Source organism: Corvus moneduloides, chromosome 1 (assembly GCF_009650955.1).
Source record: "Corvus moneduloides isolate bCorMon1 chromosome 1, bCorMon1.pri, whole genome shotgun sequence".
In the NCBI taxonomy this organism is placed as follows: domain Eukaryota; kingdom Metazoa; phylum Chordata; class Aves; order Passeriformes; family Corvidae; genus Corvus; species Corvus moneduloides.
The window spans coordinates 34615341-34642596 of record NC_045476.1 but is presented as its reverse complement, the minus strand read 5'-3'; the positions used below and the strand labels follow the sequence as shown (position 1 = coordinate 34642596).

Genomic DNA, 27256 nt, shown 5'->3' with positions numbered 1-27256 from the left:
GTTCAAAATTTGAAAGCAACTTATTAACCAGGCATATGCAGGGCTTCTGTACAGAATACAAAATACAGGGAGTAAGGACAAGAGGGAGGGCATAGATACAAATGAAAATATCCGCTATCAAACTTGAATGTGCTATGGAAGAAAGTTGGACCATTGATTTAAATTGCTGTATGTAATCAGTTGTCTTCTTTATCCTTTGCAAAAAGCAAATAAAGTAAGAGTATTGTGATCTTCCTTGTAGATTTAGTCACATTAGTCAACATACAACTAGAAAAAGGGCATACAGACCCTCAGTAACTACCAAACAGGTGCATTTCTGTGGTTTAATTTCAATCATTCAATGTTGAAACACCATGGTGGCTTAAACTGCTGTCTTTTCCTGGATTTTTATTTCACCTATAACTGCATATATGCCAGAGAGCAATGAGGGAGTGGATACATGACATCATCATAAACATACAGATTCAGCAGACCCACCAAGGCTGACTAGCATCTGATGCCAGATAAGCAATGAGATTCTATTTTAATTAGTACATTAATGGTTAACATTTTTTACATGAACACTGAAGCACAGTTTCTACATCTAAAGCCCTGTACAGATGTGATACATGGAGAAGTCCTACAGAATGAATACAGGCAATTAAGGAGGCAGTAAGAGGGAAATGGTTACCTCTAGAGTCTTTCACTCAACCAATGACAAAAGCATTACAGATGCATAGCCACATGTATTACATAATAAGTAAGTTTAATAATAATATAATAATAAAATAAGTTTATGCAATCAGTAGCCACTTCTCGATGCTTTATATGCCTTTTTTTCTTCTAGCTGCATTTCAAACAATCTCTTTCACTTACTATTCAAAATAGGCCTTTCGAAACCTGAACATATCAGATTAAACCTTTATCTAGAAGAAGACAAACCCCAACTCCACTTCTCAAATCTACTATGAGCAGATAAATGTAGAAGTGGCTAATTGACCCCCATGGTCAGTGCTTCTGGTATCAATTAGCAACTAATTCTCCATTGCATGATAAACATAATCACAATCACAGGCTAGAACTGCAAAAAGTTATGCATTTACAGAACTTCAAATATATGTTCAAGCAATTGTAGATTAAATATTATAAGCTAGATCCTCAAACTTTTGCTTAGAGGATTCAGATGTATAAGCAGAAATAGGTTAAAAAAACTCTTTACACTTTCTTGTCTGTTTAGATCACATGTAAATAAAAAAAATATGTTCCTCATATCTGTAGAAGCATTCAGAGAAAATATTATGATGACTTGTATTAAAAACCTTTATTTACATGATCACTCATGCTACAAATTCTAATACATCTGCCTACAAACTTACAGGTTTGAGTACTCAACTGGGGATTAAAAAAATAAACATGTGACAAAAGCAAATGATCAGCCCCCATAAATATCACATCAGAAAAACCCCTTTACCTCAGGGTTTAAGGTATATAGCTCATGAGCAAGGCTCTTTTTGTTAGTGCCCAAGAAGCCACTTTTAATAAACAGTAAGTGCTCAAATAATTAGTTATGTTTGAAAACCATTAAATTTAAAAAACAATGCCAGTTCCTTCAATTTAATTTTCCCAGTATTTTAGCACCTTTTTAAAATGATTAATCATTTGAAGGAGGATTTGCAGGATCTGATTGAAGGAATCCTGCAGTTGCACACGCTAAAAGGTTGGACTTCGCTTGCTGCATTGCAGGACACAAAAGTCCTTTCAGATCAGCCTTACACTTGGGAGAAATTACAGCTCATTTATACACCTACCCACCATGCACTGGAATATGGTTATCACAAAAGAGACAATAGCAATACAGCATTTCAACTGTCACATATGTTCAAATACAAAGAAATGTTGCATAAGAAACTTTTCATGGGTCCCTTCAGAAATGCAAATGGACAAAGGGGGAAAACAGGTCACAGAAAACTGCAAAAACACACAATAGCCCAAAGAATTATGGTAAGAAAGATGATAGGAGAGGTTAAAATAAATAAGAAAGATGATATAGGAACAAAGATAATATGAGAGAAATTCAATCTGCACTCAAGTTACCTAGGAAACAGTGTCTGTGTGGTGAGCGGTTTATAGAGGAAAAAAAATAGCATTGTTTAGAAAAAAACAGTCTTTCAGAGAATCTCACAAACTTAGCAAACAGGCCTACGGAAACAAAGAAGCAGTTCACATTCCCACCAGGCCTAACGACTGGCGTTTGCAAACTTTTAACTCAAAGAAATTTAAAATAGGCACATTGTAAATCTCTCAAGGCAAGCATTTATAATGGATTTAGCAGCACACCATAACTGCAGTTCTACCCTTGCAGTATTAACAATGGTTTTCAGATAAAGGTCCTGTGTAGGCACACAAAATAATCTAAATTCGAGATTAGAAAACAGAAAGTATTTAGCATTTATGTTCATGGAGTTAGATTTCAAATCCTCATTTAAAAAAAGTCAACCCAAAAATGCTGGTTTACTATTTCTAGATAACACTACCTTTCTTTTCTCTCTCTTTTTAATCTTTAACAGTACCTACTCTGGGTGCATGAGCAATAAATAATTGGAGGCTAATGACAACAAAACTCAAAAAGATTGCATTTCATCCTTCTCACCTAATTTTCTCTGACTCAGGCCATGCAAATGTAAAGAGTGCAGCCAGACTACTGGCTGTCAAGGTAATAAGCTGCATAAAAATTAAGGACTAAAAAAGCATTTTAAGTTCATGCAGCCTTCAGAACTGGTCAACACAACTCCTCTCAATTCTTCAAGGAAAAAGGTTTCCTCAAAAAGCCTGTGAAGTTCAGGACAGGTTTTTTTTTTTCCTCCCACAACAGCCAGGAAGTAGGCAGCTCAGGCCTCTGAAACTACAGGGACACATTCCAGAAACGGCATAATCCATATGTGGCTTCTCTTCATTTCTCTCAATCTTTCTCTCCTTTCCTAATTCCTCCACCTTTTCATAAAGCTTTTTTTTTTTTTTTTTTTTTTTGAGTATGATTTTGGTTTTTTGGGGGAAGAGGAAAGATAGTTTCAGCTTTATCCTGTTGTAGGACAGAAAAAACAGAGGGGGTGGGGGGAATTCAGAATCTTAATGTTTTCACATGATGAGAAAAACATTTCTCACCCAGCACTAACAGCTAGGAAAAGCATCCTTCCCATTTTGTAGAAGTGTATCATGCAGCCTGTTCTTCACATTATCTCTTCCAACTACTGTTGCTTTCATACAGAATTTCAGAGGGAATATGAAAACAGATTGCCTGTTAGCTTTTCAGGGTAAACTACAAGCATTGTGTGGGTCAGCAGTTTAAGAACCACAGCTTGGAGGCCTGAAATCTATCTATTTCAGGTACTGCTATGATGACCACTTCGACAATACCTTAAAAAGCAAAGAGACTATTGTAGGGTGGGGACATGCAAAACTTCATTTTATATCTATTTAAAGAATACAAATACTTGCTAATCTGACAAAAAACAATCCATTCCTTCAAAACCTCCTTCCAAGATACCTCTCTGATTCTGGAAAAAGTTAACAAAAAATTTTAAAACATCGGGAAGTGTGAAAATAAGCATATTTATTTTTCAGGCATAAATATCACTACCAGTTCAGGCATAAATATCACTGCTGGAGAATAGAGAGGAGACCAGCCTTCTATCTTAAAACAGGACAGCTGAGTCACTCATAACTGCAAGCCAGTGCCAGAGTGGTCCATAATTTGTTAGGTAACAGGTAATATCTCAATTCCTAAGGACTCCTGTCTTGGTTAACTGACCCTAAAGCAAACCCCCAAAGAAACAGGACAAGCAGATGATAGTCCTATGCAAAGCCTCACCTTCCTGACTGTTGGGAGTAGCAGAAAGTGTTACACACCCAAGATTTGTCTTTTGTGTTTGTAGGTCACATTTCCAATTGCACAAGTGATCATGAAGCCAGCCAGCCATCCATCTCCACAGATCAGTCACAGCACAGCCTCTCTTCAGTGAGGCTGCATGGTGCAACTGGTTGTGGATTTTGAGATGGGAGGATTCCATGGGTTGTCTTATGTGGTTATTCCACGTTGTGGTTGCACGAAAGAATGATGCAGTGCATTTGGACTATGTTGGTTCTTGATGAACCACATATGTTGTTTTGATTTCAAGAGATCCCAAGTCTGGGCAGTACTGGAGTGGGTATTTGTTCTTAAGAAGTCCCAAAGGTTAGAAGGAGCTGGTGCTGGGGCTGTCTGTTTCTGAGGAATTTCCATCAGATGGGGTTGACTCCACCAGGAAGTAGTTTTCCCATGGACAAGGCTGTTTTGGTGATATATGCCAAGAGACTCTGGAGTGACAAAGACACTGACAGAGCCATGGTCTTAAACTGCTGCTTATTTTTTTTTTTTTTATGTCTATAAAGCTTCATATATAGTGACCACTGAAAAAGATGATGAAGAGTAATGGAAACCACTTGTCGTTGCCCAGCTGGCTGCTGAGAAGTGCGTTCTGTTGAGAAGCTGGGTGGCAGAGTTTGGCCATAAGAATGCTTTGAATCTGCAGAAGCTAGAACACCACCACGAAGAGGTAAACCATTTTAATGGCACACTAACTACATTTGTCAGAGAGGAAATGGGATTGCTGCTGCCTTAGACATATATCTTCCAGGACTAATAGTGGCTTTCAGCATGTGGCAGCAGTACTGCTCAACTCAGCAGGAAAACAGGCCATTACAGGGCAACCAGCAACTCTGCCGTGCTTTTCAGGAGCTGGCAATGAGATGGTGTGGGAGGAAAAAAAACCCCAACAACAAAGAAACCCCAGAAAAATCTCAACATTACAGTTGCTACTCGCTCAACACAAACCCAGAGATCAGGAAAGCTCTGACCTGAGCCACCCAGCAGAGCTCTCCATGATTCAAATCCCTGACCTTCCACCTGGCTTTGAGTTCTGAGGCAGAAAAGAGCAACTTGAGTGAGGCTGCAATATCAGCAGGGAAGCAGGGGTGGTTTGGATGCGAAAGGTGTTCCTGGTGGAAGTGAGACACAAAAAACCCACCCAGTTGTGCCAACAGTATCACCAAATGTCACTTAGAGTTATTACCCCTGCCTCCATAACTCATAACCTTTGCTCCTGGAGGATTGTGGGATACATTGTGGATAAAGCTTGAAAGTACACACATTAGTTCACAGCAATTTACTAATTGAATCTTCACTTTGAAGGAAGAGAAGAACAGAACAGTGACTCACTGGAGATGTTGTTAATCGAAGGATGGTTCCATTTTTTATTTCATTACGATTCTGAAAGAGAAAAATCCAAAGGTTTTACTTAAGACTTGCTCACATAAGAAGATGAAGCATGCATTGAGCAGAATGTCATGCTAAACCTGCAACAGTGCTTTCCCCGTCTGCATGCAAAACTTCCCTCTTTCAGATGTAAGCTAGCATCTATTTTCCTCACTGAGGCATGCAACATTAGCTTCAACAAATCGGTTGAATTCACAAGACACTTAACCAACCTGAACTCTTTCAAGAATGACTTCATGTTTTTCAAAATTTAGCTTCCACTGGCAACTTCTAAATATTTTTTTGAAATATGCTGTCCATGGCGTCCGGCTCTGGCATTGTACATACTTGAGGAGTTCGTAAGTTTGCTGAAACCTGTCATTAAGCATCTGCAGGATTTAGAATTCATCCCACTGGCTCTTTATTTTCTATAACAAGAACATGCTGACTTAAACCACTGGAACCTACCCACTGAGCTCTGCCACCACAACTTTGCGTTCTCCCTCCAAGTAAAAAAAGCATTGCTGTTAGCAGTGTAAAGTTCAAACATGTCATAAGTCCTTCTCTTTGCCTGGCTGTCAGAAAGAGAGGGCATTAAACATTTTCTTTTGGTTAAGCTCACATTGCCATGGCGTAAGCTGTGGTGTACACTTACAGCATCCTTACGACTTTGTGGTCAAAGCCCACGTGCACGGTCTCCCCCTGTGGTGTGTGTAGGGGAGCCTCCCCTTTTTCAACAACTACCTCCTGTTCACTACAGGGTAGGAGAATAGGTACCTACAGCAGTGAACATACTGACAGGTATTGACTGTGTGGAGCACAATGCCAGTCATGGTTCAGTAGCTTGCTCATGGGCTGACACCCTAATCTGTCAAAGGAATTGGAGGAATCCCTAACAGTTTGAGAGAGAAGAGCTAATTTTGTACTGAAGACCACGTTGCAGGCTTTCTGCAGACTGGTGTTTAGCCAAGAAAAAATATGAAGGTGTATTTCTCCTCAGACAGTTTTTCCCAAATTTATTTCATCCTTCTTGTTCCCATTATGATACATCTCAAATCCAAAATGCTAAAAAACAGATAAATCTTGCCTGAAACCAGGTCAAGTAGCCCCAAAATAAAACTCCAGTACATTGTCTCATTCTTGATATCCAAGTCGTCTGTGGGATTGGTTCTAGCTACCTCCAAGATCCTTAAAGATCACTTTCCACCCACAAAGACTTCTTCACTCTAACTGAAATAATTGAAGTGCCAGACAACACAGGGGGTACAAGAGAGAAGCTTTCTCACAGCATCTTTGCCTACATATGTAGCAACTCTCCTCAGCCCTCAGCTGTCTCCTCCTGCCAGAACAGTCTCAGGGAGGCCAGCCAGGCTATACTCAAAAGAGGGGCAAAGAAGGGTGAGCAGCTAAGTAGTGGGTGACTTCCCACAGCACTGTCAAAGTGCCAGATTTTCTCCACTTGCAGTGAAACAGCACCAGACCCAGCTACATTTCATCATGTCTAAGGAATCTGTGTGAAGTGGCCATAGTGCATTTGTGTGGTTGAATCTCAATCAGTGCTGAAACAAACTCACTTCACAAACAGTTGTGGTTGCTTAAACTCTTACCACCTCCTGGATTTGTGGAGCTGAATAAAAGTAATTGCTTTGGGACAGACAATTAGCATAGGCTAAATCTACCTCCATCAGCAGCTTAGACTAAGCTACTGCACCTCAGCTGCATTAGGCCAGAGCGGGTACATGTACACATGCACAAGGTTCCATCAGCTTTGGTTGGCAGGCAGCAAATTCCAGCATGCAACAATATGAAAACCAGGGAATCAACAAGATTTAAACAACTTGAACTACATTAATCACATTCAGAATTTAAAGTTCACTGACATCTTTATAAAAACATTGGAGCTTAGAAGTAGACTGTTCCTAAACATAAATAAGGGCACACATAGAGGCTTATTTTTTTAAGCAGCAAAACTTTAGGCCTAAAGTTTCTCATGTTTCCTGCTGCAATTAACATGAACAAATGAGTACAAACGAGTTTGTGGTTTGTTTGTGACAAGTTACTTCATCTAGGCCACAATAAGTATCTCTGCAAACACTCCTAGTCCACTGCAAACAAGAGGTACTGAGCATAGCATGAGAAGGTTATGTGGTGATCTCCAGAGACTTGAGGAGGAACAGAGGAAACACAGAGGAACACAAAGAGTACATAAAAGCATCACTGAACTCCATTTTCTTTGGAGTCTTTCTGTTTAATCATCAAGATGAATCTAAAACACCAAAGCTTTCAGACTCAAAAGTGTAATGCTTGTCAGAACCCACAACACACAAGCCCATGGACCTTTCATCATGTCCAGCTCAGCACAAGGTGTGTATGTCTGTCCTATACTTTAAATTCAATCATTGTATCACAACAGAGAGAGAGAGAGCTCATCTTCAACTCCTGGTTTAGAATAAGGCTTAAGGAAAACTGCTCACACCTTATCTCTGAAAGCATTCAAAGCATAAAGTCTCTAGCACAGCAAGCTAGCCAAAATTTGAAAAAGGTTAGCAGTTACACAATAAAAAAAATCACTTTTGCTTATCCATTCTAAATATTGGCTTAATCACATACCAGGAAACAGCATGTAAGAGTCCAATTAAGCCAAGAGGCTTTCCTACATTAACTGTGTGATGCAGTAGTCAGCATGCCAGTTAATTTTAATTGTAACATTTACACACAGTTAATCCGCTTAGTATTAGGGATAGCATCCTGTGGATTTCTTTTCCAGGATAACAGAACATCATTACAGCAGCCCAGCTTTGGCAGACATACTTATAAGCATCACTCCTACTCAGGACAGAACTCATTCCCACCTATGGTAGAAAAATAATAAAAAAAAAAAGACAAGAACAGGACAAAAAAAATAAAAAAAAACCCCTCTTCCAAGATATTCCCAACCCGTTTGTCAAGTGTACATGAGGTTGGTAGGTTCGTGGTGTTGATCTGTGTTAGAAAAGCTTAATCCTGAGCAGGGAAGGAACCAGTGAAATGGTACCATCCAAAATGTCCCTAAAATCTCTGTAACAGGAAAATAGATCTGTTATAAATGCTATCTAGGACAAAGACAGCAGTTATATCAAGGATACAAATGAGCCCCATCTGAAATATTTTATCTAGCAAGATATGATATATCACAAGATGATTTCTGTCTAATTAAGTAGGTAATATTTCCAAGATGTGCTTTCAATCAGACTAAATACTTTCATGAAGACACACAAAGAGCAGAACACAGCAGGAAGTAGAGGATACCTGGAAAGTCCATCTTGCATTCAGATTTTAGGACCCTCTGCCTTCTAACTTCACCAGCTGAAGCAATGTGAACCTACATGACTATAAATGGTTCAGAAGGCAGGAGAAGCAAGGAAGGAGAGGCAGTGGGGTAGCCCTGTATGTCAGAGAGTTTTCCTTTCTCATAGAAGTAAGGAAGAACTACTAGCCTGGAATTCTGGAGGGGAGATTTGTGCCTGTTTAGGAGCCTGGTTGACAGAACCCATTGGGAGGCAGTCCTGAGCGGCAAAGGAGTCCAGGAAGGCTGCATATCCTGCATGAAGGAAATCTTGAAAGCTCAGCAGCAGGCCAATGCTAGACAAGCAGTGGGAAAGACCAGCCTGGCTGAGCACAAACCTTTGGTTGGAACTCAGGAAAAAGAGGAGATAATACGACCTTTGGAAAAAGGGGCAGCACACTCAGGAGGGCCACAGGAGTGTTGTGAGGTTATGCAGGGAGAAAATTAGAAGGGCCAAAGCTCAGCTAGAAGTTAATCTGGCTACTGCTGGAAAACATAATAAAACATCTTTCCATAAACATATTAGGAACAAAAGGAAGGCTAGAGAGAATATCCATCAGATGAGATTAGCTTGGTAAGAAAGCACAAGGAGCTAAGAACAGCAACACTGGGAGTTCAATGCCCATATGGGCCATTCACCTAAGAGCTGGACTTGATGATACTTGTGGGTCCCTTCCAACAGAGAATATCCTGTGATATGGATGTGAGGGAACACGTAAGTCACAAAGGATGAGGAAGAGGCTGAGGTACTTAATTCCTTCTTTCCTCAGTCTTTAATGGCAACACCAGTTGTTCTCGGGGTACCCAGTCCCCTGCACTGGAAGACAGAGACGAGGAGAGGATTGCAATCCCCATTATCGAAGGGGAAATGCTACACCATTTAGACACACTGTCTATGGGGCTGGATGGAAATTACCCAAGGACACTGAGGAAGCTGGTGGCAGTACTCACCAAGCCACTTTCAAGCACTGATCAACAGTCCTGGCTAACTGGGGAAGTCCCAGCTGACTGGAGATTAGCAGATGTGATGCCCATCTACAAGAGGGGCTAGAAGGAGGATGTGGGCACCTCCAGGCCTGTCAGTCTGACCTCAGCACCTGGAAGTGCCAGGGAAAGTCATAGAACAGATCACCTTGAGTGACATCATGAGGCACATACAGGACTACCAGATGATTAGGCCCAACCAGAAGGAGTTTATGAAAGGCACATCCTGCTTGACTAACCTGGTCTCCTATGACAAAGTGGCCTGATCAGTGGATGAGGGAAAGGCTGTGGATGTTGTTCACCTGGACTTTAGTAAAGCCTTTGACACTGTCTCCCACAGCATTCTCCTGGAGAAACTGGCTGCTCATGGCTTGGACAGGTGCATTGCTTGCTGGGTAAAAAACTGGCTTGATTGCCAATCCCAAAAGGTGATGATGAGTGGAGGTACATTCAGCTGGTTACATCTAGCAGCTGGTCATCACTGGTGTTCCCCAGGGCTCAGAAAGGTGGAGGTCAGTCTCTTTTAAGTAACAATCAATAGGATAAGAGGAAATGGCATCAGGTTGCACCAGGGGTGTTTTAGATTGGATAGTAGGAAAAAATTCTTCACAGAAAGTTTTGCCAAGCACTGGAACAGGCTGCCCAGGGAAGTGGTTGAGTCACTATCCTTGGAAGCATTTAAAAGATGTGGCACTTGGGAACACAATTTATTGGTGGACTTGGCAGTGCTGGGTTAGTGGTTGGACTTGATTATCTTAGAAGGTCTTTCCCAACATAAACAAGTCTATGCTTCTATGACTATCTACCACCAGATTCTATTTAGTCTCAAAGCACTGCTTTTCTGTGCCATAGACTACTTTGCCCAAAACACATGCAGGGGACTTGCAGAGATTTGCATCTAGAAAGCAGGCCTCAAGCATTAGCAGAGTCCACCAAACCATGCAGAGGGATGAAGGTAAACAAATTCACTTAAAAAAACCCTATCAAAATAGTGAAGCTATTTATTCAGAGATTTGCTGCAGTGACATTGGAAAATTTATCAGGTAAAATAGTTTATTTTGCCACACATTTGTCTTATTATTTTAATGATCTCTTATACTCAACATTCAGCTCAGTTTAACTGGTTGGAATGGAATGTTTTCTTAACATATTTGAGGAAGACCTAGAAGCATTGGTTCCCATGGTTATAGCTCACTCAGCCTATTCTTTAACCTTGACCAAACAGCTTTCTTCATACTTCTCTAACCACCCTAGAGAATAACAGCCTAGAAATCTAAAATTCTTCTTGTGTTTATTACCTTTAGTAATTGATTCATTACTATTTCCATACTGCTGTTATTTTGTTACACATTCCCCCAAATGGACACAACGACAGAAAATTAGAGCTGTGAAATACACTTTAAGTTAACGACTCCATTACATTTCCACAAGGATGAGTTGGTGCAAGTTGTAAATAAGGAAAAAATGACTCAAAATACTTGAGTTATAGAGTTCATGACTAAGTTATCCACTCAGGAAAGAGAAGCAAAGTCCTTGCTGGCAGATCTCCCTTAAAGCACTGATTCAATGTGCTACAGGATCCCGTAAACACTGGGTGTCATCAGAGGTGGCACTGGGAATAAGACAGAGGGTGTCACTTTGCCACAGCACAGTAACTTCACGTACCCACATACAGGGCACTGAGGCAGCTTTGATCTTCACATCTTAGGAAGGACACAGTAGTTTCTGAGAAAATGCAGAGAAAGGCAAGTGTCCAATGGGCTTCAGCAGTTGCCTCAAAGGCAGGGTCTCCTCAGTTTGGAGGGACAAAGGACACAAGAAAGAATGTAGTGGACAACCAGAATGCAGAACTGTTTTTATGAAACCCTGCAGTATAAGAACTTTGGGGTACTTGAAATCAGTAGGGGATCAATTTAAAGCAGATAAAGAATACCCTTTTCATTCAGAAGGCAGTAAACTCTTCAAACTTGCTGTCAGTTTGTCATATGCAGGCCATATCAGCAGGTTCAACAAGAGATGAAAGAGTGGCATGGCCTTTATGCAGGATATTAAAAAGACTAAGTGTAGATGTAGCCTCCAACACCTGTAGTACAACAAATGGGAACACTGAGGAAGCATAAAGACTGAAAGCCATCATCAGATCAGTGCCCTGAACAGCATTTGCTACTGCTAGAGACTCTGAGAGACAGATTATGAGATGAGATTTCATTTGGCTGACTTGGTAGGGAATTTCTTAATTTATTTTTAGTCACCAAAATACTTAATAAGATGTAAGCTAAGTTATACAGGTAATTACCAATATTGTACTCTTTGGCATGACAGAATTGTAATGTTTTAGAAGAAATACTGATGCAATTAATCTTGTGATAAAATTTCTTTTCTGGGAAGCTGTTGAAAAGAAGGGAAAATGTCTTCTGGTTTTTCATGTTATAATTTGATGATAACATTTTCCTGAAAAAAAGAAGTAGTTTGTCTGAAGTTTCTAAAAAGAGGACATTTTCTGCATGCTATTTGTCTGTCTCTATTCAAGGATTACAGTAGTAAATAAACCAAGTTAGACCAGTGATGCAGTTTCAGGCTGTACCTTAGCCAGTGCAATTCTACAGCCCACAAGATGCACAGTTCTGCACATATCCCTCCAGTGTGTGGGTTCCCAACTCTTCCCTTACATCAGATCTTCCAACAGGCAGCAGCACAGTCAACCACCTGACCTTACGAAAGATAACACTTCCTCTCCCCTTCATTCGCAAAAAGGAGAATAAAAACTATTCCAGAGTCCAGAGTTTTCTTTTGGCAGATCTGTGACTTGAACAAGCTCACCGTCCAGCAGCAGTCACTAGGATGTTAGTGAAGCAAAAACAAGGAAGGAAGAAACAGAGTAGAAAAAGAAACTCAACTACCTTTTCCTCCAGCAACCCAAAGTAATACCAGCTTGACCGCCACTTAAACCACATCCTAAGAAAAAGACCAAACTTTGCATCATCTACCCATCTGCAAGTGAACTGATCTACAAGGATAACATTACCAGGCACTACTTGTTCTGCAGAGCAGCAGTGGTATTACACTTCAAGCAGATATCCTTCTGACACTTTAGAAGAAGTTACACACAAGTTATTTTTAACCTGGATCAGTTCCCCAATTCAAGCAACCACACAGACACACAGCACAGTTGTACCAATAACACGGAAGAGGTGGGCCCATGACAAGCAGCCCTATCATCCTCTGATAAGTGAACGTAAGAGCTGCACCCTGAAAAATAAACATCAGGAAATGACTGACCCAGCTGTGCTCATACTATTATTAGTAAGATATCCCAAGTAAAATAATCCCAAGTAAGGATTATCAAATTGAAGTCAGCTCTTCAGCACAGGTCACCCACCACATTCGCTCATAGCACCCCTGAGGGGTCAGCACAGGAGCAGTGGCTGCTTAAGCAGATGCTTAAAGAACAGCTGAATACTGAAGCCAAGACTGTGGCTCACAGTCACTTTTGCCAAATCAAAGCATGGTTTGCTACCATAGAGTCTTGCTTTCAACATCTTGCTCATTCCTACTATTGTTATATGTTGCATAAACAGTTGTATCAGTCAACAAGGGAACTAAACCAGATGAAACCATTTTGGGGTTTGGCTGGTTTGCACAGTAGAAGACAGGAATAAGCAGTATAGTATAGGCTGGAAAGCAGGCCAGCTCATTTTGCAAGCACCACATTTGGAACCACAACACTGAGACTTGTTTAAGGGGAAGCCTGCAGGTGTTTGGGCTTCTCTAGGACATACATCCCACTCCTACACCCTTCCTGTGCCCCTCCTCTCACCCACAGAAGGACTATGGGTAGAAGATCCCTTTTCCATTTTTCACTACATTTGGAGTCTGACAAATTTTGTTCTATGTCAGCTTAACCCAGTTCCAGAAACAACCGAGGGACAGCTCACAGCTCTTAAAAAAAGCAAAGTTCCATTCTTCTTCCTACCCTTCCTTTACTTCTTTCTTGTCTACAGGCTATTCCTGGACACGACTGAAGAGTCCTGCCTCATCCCTGCATCAGATCAAGCAGCCTTTTTCTTAAGCAAATTTAATGAGTTAAAGCGGAACAAAATGGCACAAAACAATTCCCCCCTTGCCACCACCTTCAAAAATTGTCAACAACAACAAAAAAAACAACAACAAAAAAACCAACCAACCAAACAAAAAAAAAGTAGCAAGATCTCCTGGGGAAGGGGAGAAGAAATCAAAATGACCCTCTTTCAGCACTGACCTGTTATGTCTGTTCACTGCACTTTGGAAAACTACCCATTCAAACAGGTTGTTCCTTAAGTATAAAGATGAATTAAGGAGTATTTTTCTGTTGGCCAAACCTTACACAGAACTGTTTGCTATCAGCGGAATCCAAACAGTTGTACTGTACCCCTGGTATGCCACCTATCTTCAGGTGCTGTAACAGAAAGCCAAATCTTTTCAGAGACTTTCCTCTCTAGTGATTGCTTGTGCAGCAAAATTATAAACTTAATTCAAGAAAATATCTATACAGCCTTTTAAAAAAAAGAACACTTGATCCATCTCCTCAGCCTTGATGTGGAACTAAGGAACTGAAGATTATCATAATAAATATATTAAAAGGAAACAAGCAGAAGAATTAAGCTGTTTGTGCTGGGGCCAGGAATTATAACAGGTCAACAGCACATAATTATTTTCTTTGGAAAATTTAGTATAGACCAAAAGTTCTACAAAAAGAGTCCTAAGAGAACTAAAAGAAGGATAACCATTACCACTGTTCTTGAAATCAGCAGGAATGAAGGAGGATTGAAAGTGATTTAATATATGGATACGCAAGTTTTACCTGTGTTCATTTGAAAAATATACTGGTGTCCACTCGATTTTACTGGAGTCTACAGGGCAGTGTTACCAGCATCCATCAAGCAGGCAGGATCACGGCCACTCAGATGCCATGCGCTGCCCTTACTGTAGGGAATTTCTGCAGGGCTCTGCAGATTTCCCCAAATGGTAAGAAATTTGTGAATATGAGGGGAATACCACATCTCAGAGGTGGCAAAGGGAAAGTTGGGCATGGTTTGATCCAGGTCAAACCTGCAATCTGCCATTTATGTAGCACTATTAACAAATGTATTATCAGGAGTAGCGTAAAATGGAAAATGAAACAGCACACTTAACACATTTCTCCAATTTCCAGCCTTCATGCTACTTCTCATTCTCAGCTGCTTAAGAAGCACCAGGTCCTTCAATGAATCAGAAACCGTCACTATTAAGAATGTTTACTTTCAACTCACTGAAATTCAATTAATCAGTGAAAACAGACGAATATGAAAAACGTAAAAACTCAAAAAGTCCCAACCGTACAAATGGCTCATTTCTTGTCCTGTTATTTGCATACACTCCCACTCAGGGAGCCTGTAAGGGCACGGTGGAATTTCAGGTTGTGTTCAGCAAAAAATAGGTCGTGAGCAAAATCACCTTTGAAAAAGAACAAGCAGCAGGGACTTCACCCAGGTTGCCAGCATTGGGAAGACAGGGGATAGAAAGATGTCCCATCTTCAAACACAGCACAGAGCCAAATAATTACAACAAAAGGAAGGTGGGACAGCTCTTCTTGCAAAACAGGATTAAAAATCTCCCAAAACTAATGGAGTAAACTCAGTGTCTGCTCCCCTCTGCTTCAAGCAATAAGAATAAAAGGGAAATGTGGGAGACAGGAAAGAAGGGAGTAAAACCCACAGGGAGTCTTCTGAGGCATCAGATGTAAAAAAACAAACACAACAAAATTGGGACAATAAAAATGGGTTGCATTCAATATACAGGTAAATGAAATGTCCTTGTATGTAAAAGATAACAAAACAAGTCACTGTTGTCACCACTGTGTGCTGAGTGCTGGCTCACAAACCCCTCAGCACCAGCAGCCAACCCTTCGTTTCCGATAGTTGCTCAGGTGGAGGGTTAAGAGCCACCACATTCTGCCTCCAGCAGTGAAACCAATCAAACCCAATCCTTCCCCAGCCAAACACCAGATAGAGGTGGCCAAGGTCTGCAATGCCAAGGGTGAGCAGTGATAAGGGACCAGCCATACCCCTCAATGTACAGCATCAGCCACCGGAATGTCTGTCCCTGCACTGCTTGTGCTGTCAGCAGAGGAACACAGCTGTGGTTTTCAGCCAGAGAACACAGAGAGCACACAAAACTGTACAGCCATTTTATACACTCCATATAGCATTTTCTTTTCTAAACCTGAGTTCCCCCAGGCTATAGTGTTCCTGAGCCATTGCACCTGATGTACACAAGCATCTAATTCAGGTATAGCCTGGATAGACTGAAGAAAAGGTGACTTATTTATTCTTATCTTGTAGTATCTAGCACGATAAGATCCTGACTCAGAAGTCAGGCTTTTAAATATTTGACCTAACAGAGAAATGCTCCTTCATGATAAGCAAGGCCCTTAAAAACACACACGCACCTATTAATGTAATTAAAAATCAAACACTTCATGATCAGAACACCAGACAGATTTTAGCACAGGCACTGTGCCTGCTTGGTTTTCTTGTTTACATACCCTCTACTTTTATTTCTCTCATTTTTGGAATAAAAGGCTTGAAGACATAATTAATAATTCCCACTGCACTTTCAGGCGCACAGATATAGCCATACCATAACCCCAGAGGCAGCAGCCAAAATTGGGTCTGCTGTGATAAGCCCTATCTCTACTAGGAACCCTGGCTGAAAAAAAATTTTTCAAAGACCTCACTTGTACTGCCTGAAGGAGTTATTGCTACTTCTGTAGAGGCATTTTTCCAAATAATACAGCCAAAACATAAATAAATTAAGAGACAGAACTGCTTGGGTGTTGTTTTCATTTATGTATGGTGTAATTAGGAAATATAGGTCCAGCTACAAAAGACAGAGTTCAGCATATGACAGCCAAAACACAGGTGGGCTGTTTGCCACCAAAAACAAAACTACAGTGTTAAGCCATGTAACATTTGGGACATTTTCACTTCAAAGCTTCTTGTTACTTTATATAAGAATTGATTAATTGCTTTTCTTTCTGGTAACTTTAAAGATGGGGATGTTTTACAGAGGCATCTCTACCTGGAAGGCAGTCACTCAGTCTCTGCAGAAACATGACCTATAGATAATGTTATCTGCATACGTACAGACATACAATTCACCTTTAAGAGCTGCAAAAAATATTTACTTATGAGAAGCTGTCACTGTCACAAAAAAAGCTCTGCTCATGTCCATTAGTAACAGTCAGATTAAAGCAACGTGGGCTTTAACAATTAAGTGTTGTAGCTTCCTTGAAGTGCATGTGTTTGCCCTCCTGCCTGGTGATTTTCATGTTTTAATTCAGAGAGCAACAACATCCTACTGAACACAAATGAGGGAATGTATGTAAAAGGGGTGATGGCCTGTATAAGCCTTTCTTCACAGCCACTGTCCAACAACCAGCTATAAACAGTGAACAATATCTAATGAAAGTCACAGACATCTGAGTAATTCTAGTGGCATTTAGAGCTCTTCTCTCTTATTTATGTGACTCAGAGTCAGACACTCTGCATATTTCCAGCAGGGAATAAACAAACTCAAAGTCCTCCCTGCAGTACAATCCAAAATGTCCTAGAAGACCATAATTTTCCATCCTTATTGCAAGTTAAAGGCAGCCAAAAACCACCAGACTCTTTTTTATGTGGAACAGAAAACATTTCTCCAAAGCTGCAGAATCCTATCCACCAAAGGTGGAGATAAAGCCTGAAATATCCCTCCAATTGCATCAGGAGAAAGACCTTCAAAAAGCTGCAGTATTCACTCAATCCCTGCTTCTTGGAAATACTCACTGCTCAGAGTTCAAATGCCAACAGGAAAATTCAATTGTCTGCTTTATTGGAAAATGTTGTGTCACCACTGAGGGCAATTATCAGAATAATCTCACTATTTAATTTGGGTGGAGGCAAAACAAAGAAGTCAGTAATCCAACAGGTTTCCTTGTAGTGGCCTTTGAAGTATCTGTCAATTGAAACTTGAAAAGAAAGGAGAGGAAAAAAAACCCAAAACAACACACAAGCAAAAAAAGGGGAAGATCCAAAAAAAAAAAAAAAAAGGGTCATATTGAGAAAGTTGTCCAGGGTGGCAAGAATTTAAATTAAAAACTGAAACTGAACTGGTCTGTTAAAAACCAAGAAAACAAACAAACAAAACCAAAACAAAACAAGAGCCCAGAAAAAAAAAAGCACAGCACTATTTTATGAGCAAATGTTCTTGCTGCCTTGCTTAATTTAGTCTTTCCAAATGCTTAACTGTGCCTAAGTTTCCTTTATTTCTTGGGTGAGAGTAAGAATGACAGCAAGAGAAAACTTAGTTCATGTCTCAGTCATATTAGCAAATCCTAAAGAACCCTAAAATGCTAAACAAAACCAAGAGATGCCTCCACTTAAGAGCAAACCAAACTAAACTGATAACAAGGTCAGCAAGAGGCATCTATATCTATGCAGTTGAGCTCAGGTCTTTTTAGCTCAAAATCCACTGAGATTAGGGAATTTGCATGTGGACTTCAGCAGGTTTTAAACGGTGTCCTTCTGCCATTGCTTAGAAATCGTACCTCTGCAGTACTACAGGTACACTTTTCCAAATAATCTCCTTTTTTTAATTTCAGCAATTTTATCAGCAATGCTAGGAATGAATGTTCTACTTGGTCCCATTCAGATGAGCATGTCCCATATATTCATACTAGACATTCCATTTTTATTACAGCTATAGCCATTTCATTACTCTGTGCTGAAATCATTGCTTCACTTGATGAATCACCTATTGCCACGCTCTCTGGGGACCAAAAAAAGTAAGCCAACAGAACATACAGAACTGGATAAGGACAAGACAGCAGGCAGGAGCAAGTAGCAAATATTACACAGTCACTGAAACTTATTTCTACCTGCTCAGCCAAAAAGGAAAGAGACATGCACTGAAGGTCTCCTCAGACTTCAAATAGCCCTTCATGTTTTAAATATTTCAGTTTCCTGTACACCACTTGTTAGCAGAATACTAAATACACAAAAATACCAAAGTTGAAGGGCTCAGTGCTCAAGTCTCAAACTCAACTGTCATGAAGAACTTTGCACATTCAGACTTCTATTTGTTATTTCTAACAGAAGAAATCAGTTAAAAAGTCATTAAATCAGGTCTCCCAGTACCTACCCTCTCAGTGGCATTGCATTATGGAAAGTATGTTTTCATAAATTTTAATTTAAAATAAATGATTGTGGCAAATATTTTTACAGGCTATGCAAGAATTGCATTGAATGATTTACCCACCTTCTCGGTGATGTAGCAATTAGAGCTATCAGCATACTGCAGTGCAAATTGGTCATGATTTGCAAGAGACCACCTTAGAAATACGAAAATAAATTAATCACAAAATGAAATCTTAATAATTCAAAAAGTACCCTTTACATAATTTTAGTATGACCAAACAAGTGTCTGTCATTCCCATGTATTTCTCATACTTCTCATAGTTTTCCACAGCTTTCAATGATGAGTTCCAAAGTTAAAAGCTTGTTTACAAACGGAAAACCTCAGTACAAGTATATCCTAGTGATCTTTGTTTGCAGTAAGCAAGATCACAAAGTCACTAAAACTGACCAAAAAAAATAAAAGTACAGTACCAGAAATTTATGCTAGCTTATACAATACACAGTGCATATAGTATTAAGTTGATATATTACATTAGGCATAAAATATCACCTTTTTAGCTCAGCAGCAATTTGATGAATTTAACTAGTTTCTCCTGTGTGGTAGCACTTGCTTAAAACATAAAAGCTTAAAACAGCTTTTTCAATTGATCCATTAAACGTAAGTAAAGGTATTTGTCTTAGCCATTTATTAGTCCATATTGCAGAATTTGCAATTCACATTTCAGTTTCATATGAACAGTCACATCAACTGGACCAGCTTACAGCACCCACTGGACCCTGCTCAATATTTAAAGCCAGAGGCAGTGCTTTAGTCCCTTAACCCATGAACTGCAGGGACCACAAGCCAAAGTGAGTTGGCAAAATGCATCTCTGTGCAGAAAGGAAGGAAACAGCCACAATGAGAGTCACCCACATGATGGAGCTGCTTTATTAGGAGCCTCATCTTGCAAGCAATTGACCCAAAATGCACTGCAAATTCAAAATTTGAAGATAACACAAAAAGATTTAAGAAACTAATGACTAGTCATACAGGATATCTAGATTTTCTTTGGAAAAAATTATCTCCTACTTGGTTTAATACTTCAAAAAGCACCTTATCTAGTATGCTCTATATGGCAGAACTTACCCATCACAGACTTCTTTTATTATCGAGGACAGTGGCTTTTTCTGGTAAATGAAAAAAAGAAAGAAAAAGCAAAATCACCAAATTAGAATACCTGTGAGATCTTTGAATATGATTCCAAAGCCACTAAATGCAAAGAACAAAACTAGTAGCATTTCATTATTTCTTTAGCATTAAGTGTGAAAGATCCCAAAATTTTCTGCTGTTTTGAGCTCATAAAGGTATAAATATAGCAATTCTAAACATATGCATTATGACGTTATCCATCATTTTTGTCAACCTTAGCCCATATGACAAACTCAGTTTCTCAACTGAGAAATCAAAGGGCCTTTTGTGTACATTGCATCTCATTACCCAACAGAAACAGAAGATTTAGATATCAACACGAGCATTTTCCAGAAATGACATCTGAAACCAGAAGACATTCAAAAATTTAAAACCTTCTTTTGTCCCTTTCAGAGATGGTCATACGATGACAGTAATCCTCTCTCTTAAGTGCACACATGCAAGTCCCTTTCTGATAAAACACCAGCTGGAAGGTGTTAAAATCCCAGATGTATCAGTTCTGCTTTATTCTCTACATCTGTGAGCACAGGAGCATTTGGACTGACTCAAAGCAGCTCTCTTGCTTTGGGCCCCGAAATAGAAAAGGAAAAAACAGCCTGTTGATGTTGCAATGTTTTGAACATTGTTATAAATGCAGGGTGCATACACAAGTGTTTTTAGAAGACTTCTGGCTAGGAGAAGATGCACTTCTACGTCCCAAACCATAGATGAAATTGCATGGCAAAAAGAAACACACCAAATTTCACGAGCTGGGTGACTCTTGAGCCTTTTTTCTCCAACACTGGGTGACCACACAATGTCACACATACCTGTTGCTTCACAAAAATTTCCCAAATCACCTAAACATCATAGGATCCCCTTCTCTAGTTACTTCCAATAATGACAGTTCACCAAATTATTAAAAATCAAGCAAAATAAACAAAATACAGAAAATTCACCATAAACCCACCCACAATCCAACACCATTGTCAAAATAAGCTTTTTACCTTTAATTTTTGTAGAAAATGATTAGTGGAAAAATTAACTCAGTATCAGGGCATGTTACGTGAAGGAAGAATTATTTTTCCCTTGAATTTTTTTTCTGTACTTCACCACAGCATAGACAGAAAGCCAGAGACAGGACTCCTTGGTCAGGTCAGGATCAGGCAAGGATTTATTATTTCAACAGTCCAGTCAACAAAGCCAGTTTATAAACAGGCAGAAACATAACACAAGACCATTTTAATCAGACATGAATGAAAGCACCTGCTGAAAGGATTCTATTCCTGCTTACCATATTGTCTCAGTCCTTGGTTTCCTTCCTTCCTCTTTCACTGCCATTTCTATTTTCACATGACCACCCAAGACGATCCACACCAGGGAAGTTAATCAAACTAAAAGCTGGCCCAGGAAGGGGGGGGGAAAAATAGTTTTCACCAGGACAGATCTCCTTATCTGCCTTGCTATGTACCTAAATGAGTAGCAACACCAGCACATGGGAGGAAAGGCAGAAGTGGGAAACTGCTCCATTCTGCAGCAGCAACATGTCCCTTCTCCACAGCAGCTTCTCTGGTGCACTGGCTGAGTTGTTTGCATATCTGCAGCAAGGCTGTGAAGCAGATCAAGATGATCATGCCACATAAAAAAAGTGGGGTTTCCCTCCAATTTTTTTGGACTGATTAGTTCCTCAGTCTGGATTACTGTGTCATTTCTGTGCAGCTACCTTGACCTGCTGTCCTCCTCTCCAAGGGTTTTTTCAGCTTCTGCAATCCTGTGAGAGAAATCCCTGCTTCCAACTGCTTTATATCCTCTATCTTTTCAAAAGAAAAAAAAAAAAAAAACAACAAAAAAAACCAAAACCATGCTTTTGGGATGGACAGAGGGAAGAGCACAGCTTTGTCTGGAGCTGGATAATGTCAGTTTGCCATTCAGCACACGTGTGCCAGCCTGTAGGCAAACTGCTGCCAAGCAGAGTCCGCAGCTCTGCATGCTGCATCCCTTTCACCCCTCAGGATGCTACTGTAGGTCTTGTTCTGATATTTCCATATTGTGACAAAATTTTATCTGAGTTATTAATTCCTTTTACAAAGTATACAGAAACCAGCTAGCAGATTCAATATAAGGGAGGAAAAAAGAGTAACTGCTTTTTATTGCCATTGTTTCCCAAAGGACCTATAGTTTCCCACTAGAAACTATGACAAAAAGACAATTTAACAACCTAAACAAGCAATAATATAAATACCAGGAAGGCTGGATTAGATTACTTTTCAAGTCATTATTTTGGTCCTTCTAAGTTGTCTACACCATCAACTTTTACATCTTTCGTCAATATTCACCTCCTACCCTCTTTGCCTATTCTGCACCACCTTTGCATTATTATGTGATAATATCTGAAACTAAAAACTTGGACAAAACAAACACAAAACCCCTGCAACAAATCAATTAGAACCTGTAAAGAACAGCTAAAAGAAAAAGCAAATGGATCCTCAACAATAAAAATTATTTATATAGTCAGTTTCTCCTGCTACAGCTTGGTCCTCCTGTGGCACTACTGCTACAGCACTGATGTGAGTAAGCACAGCTCATGACGAAGGAAGCAACAAGATGAAAACAAAGTGGAACTCTTCTGGGACACAGAGTTTGCAATTAGTGATTTGATAATACTTTACAAATTAATAAATGTAAAATAAATACCACCATAGCAATACTAATAAGTACTAGCAATACTAATGAACTGCTGCTCCTAATAATCCCTTGGGCTTCACTCCCCCTGTGTATAAGTCTCCAGACAAAATTCTTTCCCCTCCGCTTGCAGGGAGATAAATTACCACCAGCACGTTGTTCACAAGAGGAGTGTCACTGCAAGCAGGCGAGGGCTGCCACAACTCCCTGTGTGCACTCTCCCGGGAGGAGGCTGGTTGGCAAGAGTGTGCTGCAGGGAAACTCTGGCAGGCAGCACGCAGAGCTAGCAGCAGTCCTGCCACCCTGCCTGCACAGCCAGGCCCCCTTGCCAGCAGAATGCTGCTTTCCTCTGGGAGTGACAGGCGGGTGAGTGCCCAGCTCCCACGGCTGCTTGCCAGCCACCCCCAGAATCTCATCGCAGTCCTGCGAGCAAAAGCTGCAAGACACTAAAATATGTTTGGACACGACTGTTTACTGCATGTATAGGAATGCAGCACTACTAGAAAACAAAGAAAAGCGAGGAATTAAATTTTTTTCTTTTTGAACCATGGAAAATGAGATAAAAGCCCATTTCCATTCTCTGTAGAGTAAATCCACTTGGCAGGCCATTCAAAGTCACTTTGTTTCTTTCCTGGCTCTAAATACCTGCCTGACATCAAAGACCACAGATTTAAAGGTTTTGTTACCTTAATCTTAGTAAAATTATGTTTATGGAAATTTACTTATCTTTGCTGCATTTACAGTTCCAAAAAGTCAAATTTACCTTATTAGTCAATGTACTTCAAAGAATTTCTTACAATCAGTCCAAAAATATTTTGAAGATTTTCCTTCACAGAAATGAGTATTTTGTGCTACTGCATTTTCTTTTGTCTCTGTGTCTTCTCTTAGACTTGTAAAAATGAAGTGAGCTTTTACACATGCTGAGATGCTCATTTAAAGCTCTAAGAAGATCAGGCTGTTGCTTTTATATACAAAATAACAGAGATCAAAGTAAACTTCATGCTCCCTACAGGAGATAACACCTTCAGCTAACTTATCACAGTATCTGCACTGAACACATTGGTTAGAATAAAAGTATTTTCCTAGGATAGGTATTAAATTGATAGCTGAAGTTAAGTGGGAAACGGCACTGGGGCATTATGGCCTTGTGACTTACTGATCTGCACATGAGGAGAGAATCCTGACAATGGCACAGAGCATCGGCAGCACTAGAGCCAATGTGAATTTACACACCTGGTAAAGCTTTATCTGCACTGACTGGTTAGCACAGGTGTCCAAGATTCAGGTGTGGCCCTAGTGACATCCACCATGCAGGAACACCTAGGCACCCTGTCTGTGCTCAACTGCACATGTCTCGGATGGGGTCTCCAGGTTTTGTGTGCTGGGATGCACACAGATCCCTAACTCGGTCTTCTTGAGTACCTGCCCTTGCTACTTGTGCAATATTTGGTAGTACATCCAAAGTAACTTGCAGAACACTGCCTGAGTTTTCCCACTCCAATTTCCTCACCAGTTTCATCCTTTCATGCCTACCCCTATGGAGAACTCACAGGGAACCAGTCACCAGGAAACGCCAGCGTGCTTAGTTACAAGTCTGTAAACTGGGTTAGTCCAGATCACTGTTTTGTTCCAGAGAAATCATGGGATGAACAAAAGTAACAAAGAATATCCAGTACACCAGTGCTGACCAAGCCCTAGGTTCTGTTCAAACCACCAGTGGTACACTAACTTGGGTTTAAAGCACTTCCAAATCAAACAGGAAGTGTGTGTGTATATGTGCATGTGTGAACTGTAAAGAAGACAGAAGCCTAAATCCGGGTGGAAACCTGTGTTTACATGTGCAGTTCTAATACACTTTGAGCAAGACCAAGAAATTGTAGACAGGTTTCTTTTAGGCCAAGCCTGAATATCCTTCTTTTCAACATGACTAACAGAGATTCATTGCTCTTTCTTCTTCCTGGGTTGGTTTGTTAGGTTGTGCTTGTTGGGGTTTTTTTTGGACAATCATTGGGATATCACTCTCCCTGTCTGACACCTTTTAACCACAGAAGTAAAAAGAAAACCCTTAACTTTTCTGTCTTTAAGCCTCACAGAAAAAATAGCAGATGCAGCACATCTGTTAGTGGGAAACAGCATTAAGGAAAAAAGTTCTGTTGCTGATCTGTGCATCTGTCAAAAAAACAGAACTTAAAGCCAGTAAATACAATATTCTGTCTTATAATAAATGCTATCACTATACTAATAAATCTTTCAGTGCTGAAGTCATTTTTATGCCTATGAAAAAACAGAAAAACACCTCTTTTCACAGTCAGTGGAGGCTTTACTTGTTACTGTCATACAACAGGGTCCACGGTGGACTGGTGGCAAACAGCAAATGCCAGGAGATCCGGCTCCATGACTAGCTACTTCAGCACTGGTATCTTGTGGTGTAAGAGATAAGGTCTTCTGTAAGGGGGAGATGCTGGAGTGCTTTGGACTTCAGCCTTCTCAACCTGCTCTGAACCACTCTGTGAATCAACACTCTCCACTGACTACAATGGAATACTGGTGAGACCAGACTGGCTAATGTATTATCGAGCATCTGTAAAACATGAAAGAGAGGATATCTCTAACCCAGCAGAGCACCAGAGAGAGTGAATGCCTGAAGAACCGGGACACTGCAGTGCTACAGTAACAGAGGCCATAAAACCCAGCCAAGGCCAGGCCGACACCACGCAGTTCTGCCAGTGCAAGAACACAACCCAGGGCAGGAAACATTCACACCTCAAAGCCGACAGGCAAAACCCTCAACAAGTGCAGCTGCTGACGGGAGAGAGCTTTTATCAGCTCTTAAGGTGGTAGTTTTAACAGGTCAGTAGCAACACCTTGATATAAATTTAGCAGTAGGAGTTCCTCAGAGCACACAAGACTTAGGGAAACCCAGGTATTTGTGCCCTCTCCCACTTCACTTGCAGTTACAGCTTCCTCAATTGCTCCCTTCCCACCCCCAAAGAGACCCTCACTCCTAAGTCTGCATTTCACCTGATCTAAGCATTGACAGATAATATGTTTAGGATGTTACAGTGACTGTACAAGGAAGCAGCAAAACATAATGTTATTAACAATAAACCTCAAGCAAACAAAAAAAACCCATAAACAGTATTTTACAGATACTTTTTACTCTGTATCTAGTGTCCTAACAAGTCATAACATTTCCTGCTTTCTCAACTATAAATAGGAACACTAAAAACTCCCAATCAAGAGTACTGAAAAGTACTGTTAAAAAACACCTGGCAACCCACAGCTGTGGATTTCAGCATGTTTGTGTGCAACACACTTGCCCCACATATTTAAAATACAGCCAAAGTACACTGTAAAATACAAAGCAGGGCTTTAAGGTTTGGCTTTTCACACAACCTATTAGGAGAGCATGCCTTTGAAGACTGAATGAAGAAACCCCAAACCCCCAGCTCATGAATGACACGTTGCTGGTCTACAAGGGAAGAAGTTTCTCCATGAAGGCAGAAAAAAATTATACTGTGGGGTTTTTGGTATTACTCTCTTTTGTATTACAATCTGTATGTCTATAACTAGAACATAATTGAGTCATAAACTGTGCCTGCATACTCCAGCTGGCCAGAATATGAGTTAATTCATTGGTCCATAACTTCAGGAATCTTGTCATTACACATTTCCCTTAAATAAGAGCAGAATTAACTTAAGAGATGGGACTCCTGCTGATAGTTAAAAAAATTTTACGGATGCAAGAACCTTAAAGTCATGTTTAGCCTTCACCTTGAAAATGCCATCAGCTGCAGGCAGCAAAATTCAGGCTCCAATTGAACAGGGAGGTTCTGGCAAGAATTATGGAGCTAGTAAAATCAGAGACATGAAAAAATTCAAACCAAACTCCAAACCAATCAAACAAAAAACCCCACAAGCCCACAAAAAACCAAGAAGAGAATAAATAAAGTGGTTTATCTCTTTCCTAAAATATTATTTTCTGAACATCCTTTATGCTGGAGATCAGGAACAGTGGGATATTAGTTATGTAGACCTCAAGTGTATCCTGGCTCTACTTGCACTTCGATTTAACAAAAACAACCAACCAACCAGCCAACCAAACCCTGTCTACTGCATTGAACTTATGGTTCTTAACCTAGAAGATAGCACCAAGTAGAAAGCATAAATAGCATCCATTAGACTAAAATTCACTAAACATTTCTATTTATTTTCCCTGTCCCTTTCTTTTACAATGTCTAACCCTTCTGCACAGCTATTACCTCTTCCATCTACTAAGCCTTGCTGCTGTCTCTGTATTCAACAGAAGCAGTAAGACAGAGTTTTTATGTATTTTTCAGTGATGAGGTCCCAGCCACATACACCACAGGACATAAGTTTGCAGCTTTGAAAGACTCCAGCCAACCAGTGGGAATGTGGCTTTGGACAAGCCAGACTAATAAAATGTAACATGTGACAGTAACATTGCCCATTTTATCCCGGCTGGCTAGCTGCCACCACATCAAAGAACTGAGGCTCTAATGATGACTACTCCAATGCCACAGTCCTTTAAGAAAAGGAATCATATTTTTCAAACTCCATTGTATTTAACAATTGGTTCATTATGTTAATGAAGCATTGTCTATGTATACAAG

General features: G+C 40.2%; 1 protein-coding gene across 4 annotated transcripts in view; it reads right to left on the bottom strand.

Moving 5' to 3' along the window:
* Positions 1-27256, bottom strand: part of ELMO1 (engulfment and cell motility 1) — a 305632-nt gene that overhangs the window by 222868 nt on the left and 55508 nt on the right. For 3 of the 4 annotated variants that reach the window (XM_032105001.1, XM_032104994.1, XM_032105008.1), the window contains 3 exons: positions 19899-19939; positions 18894-18966; positions 5234-5284 (listed from right to left, as the gene is read on the bottom strand). In XM_032105001.1, the coding sequence (XP_031960892.1) occupies positions 5234-5284; positions 18894-18966; positions 19899-19939 (165 nt within the window). The remainder of the gene's footprint in view (positions 1-5233; positions 5285-18893; positions 18967-19898; positions 19940-27256) is intronic. The other variant, XM_032105017.1, reaches the window with a different exon arrangement.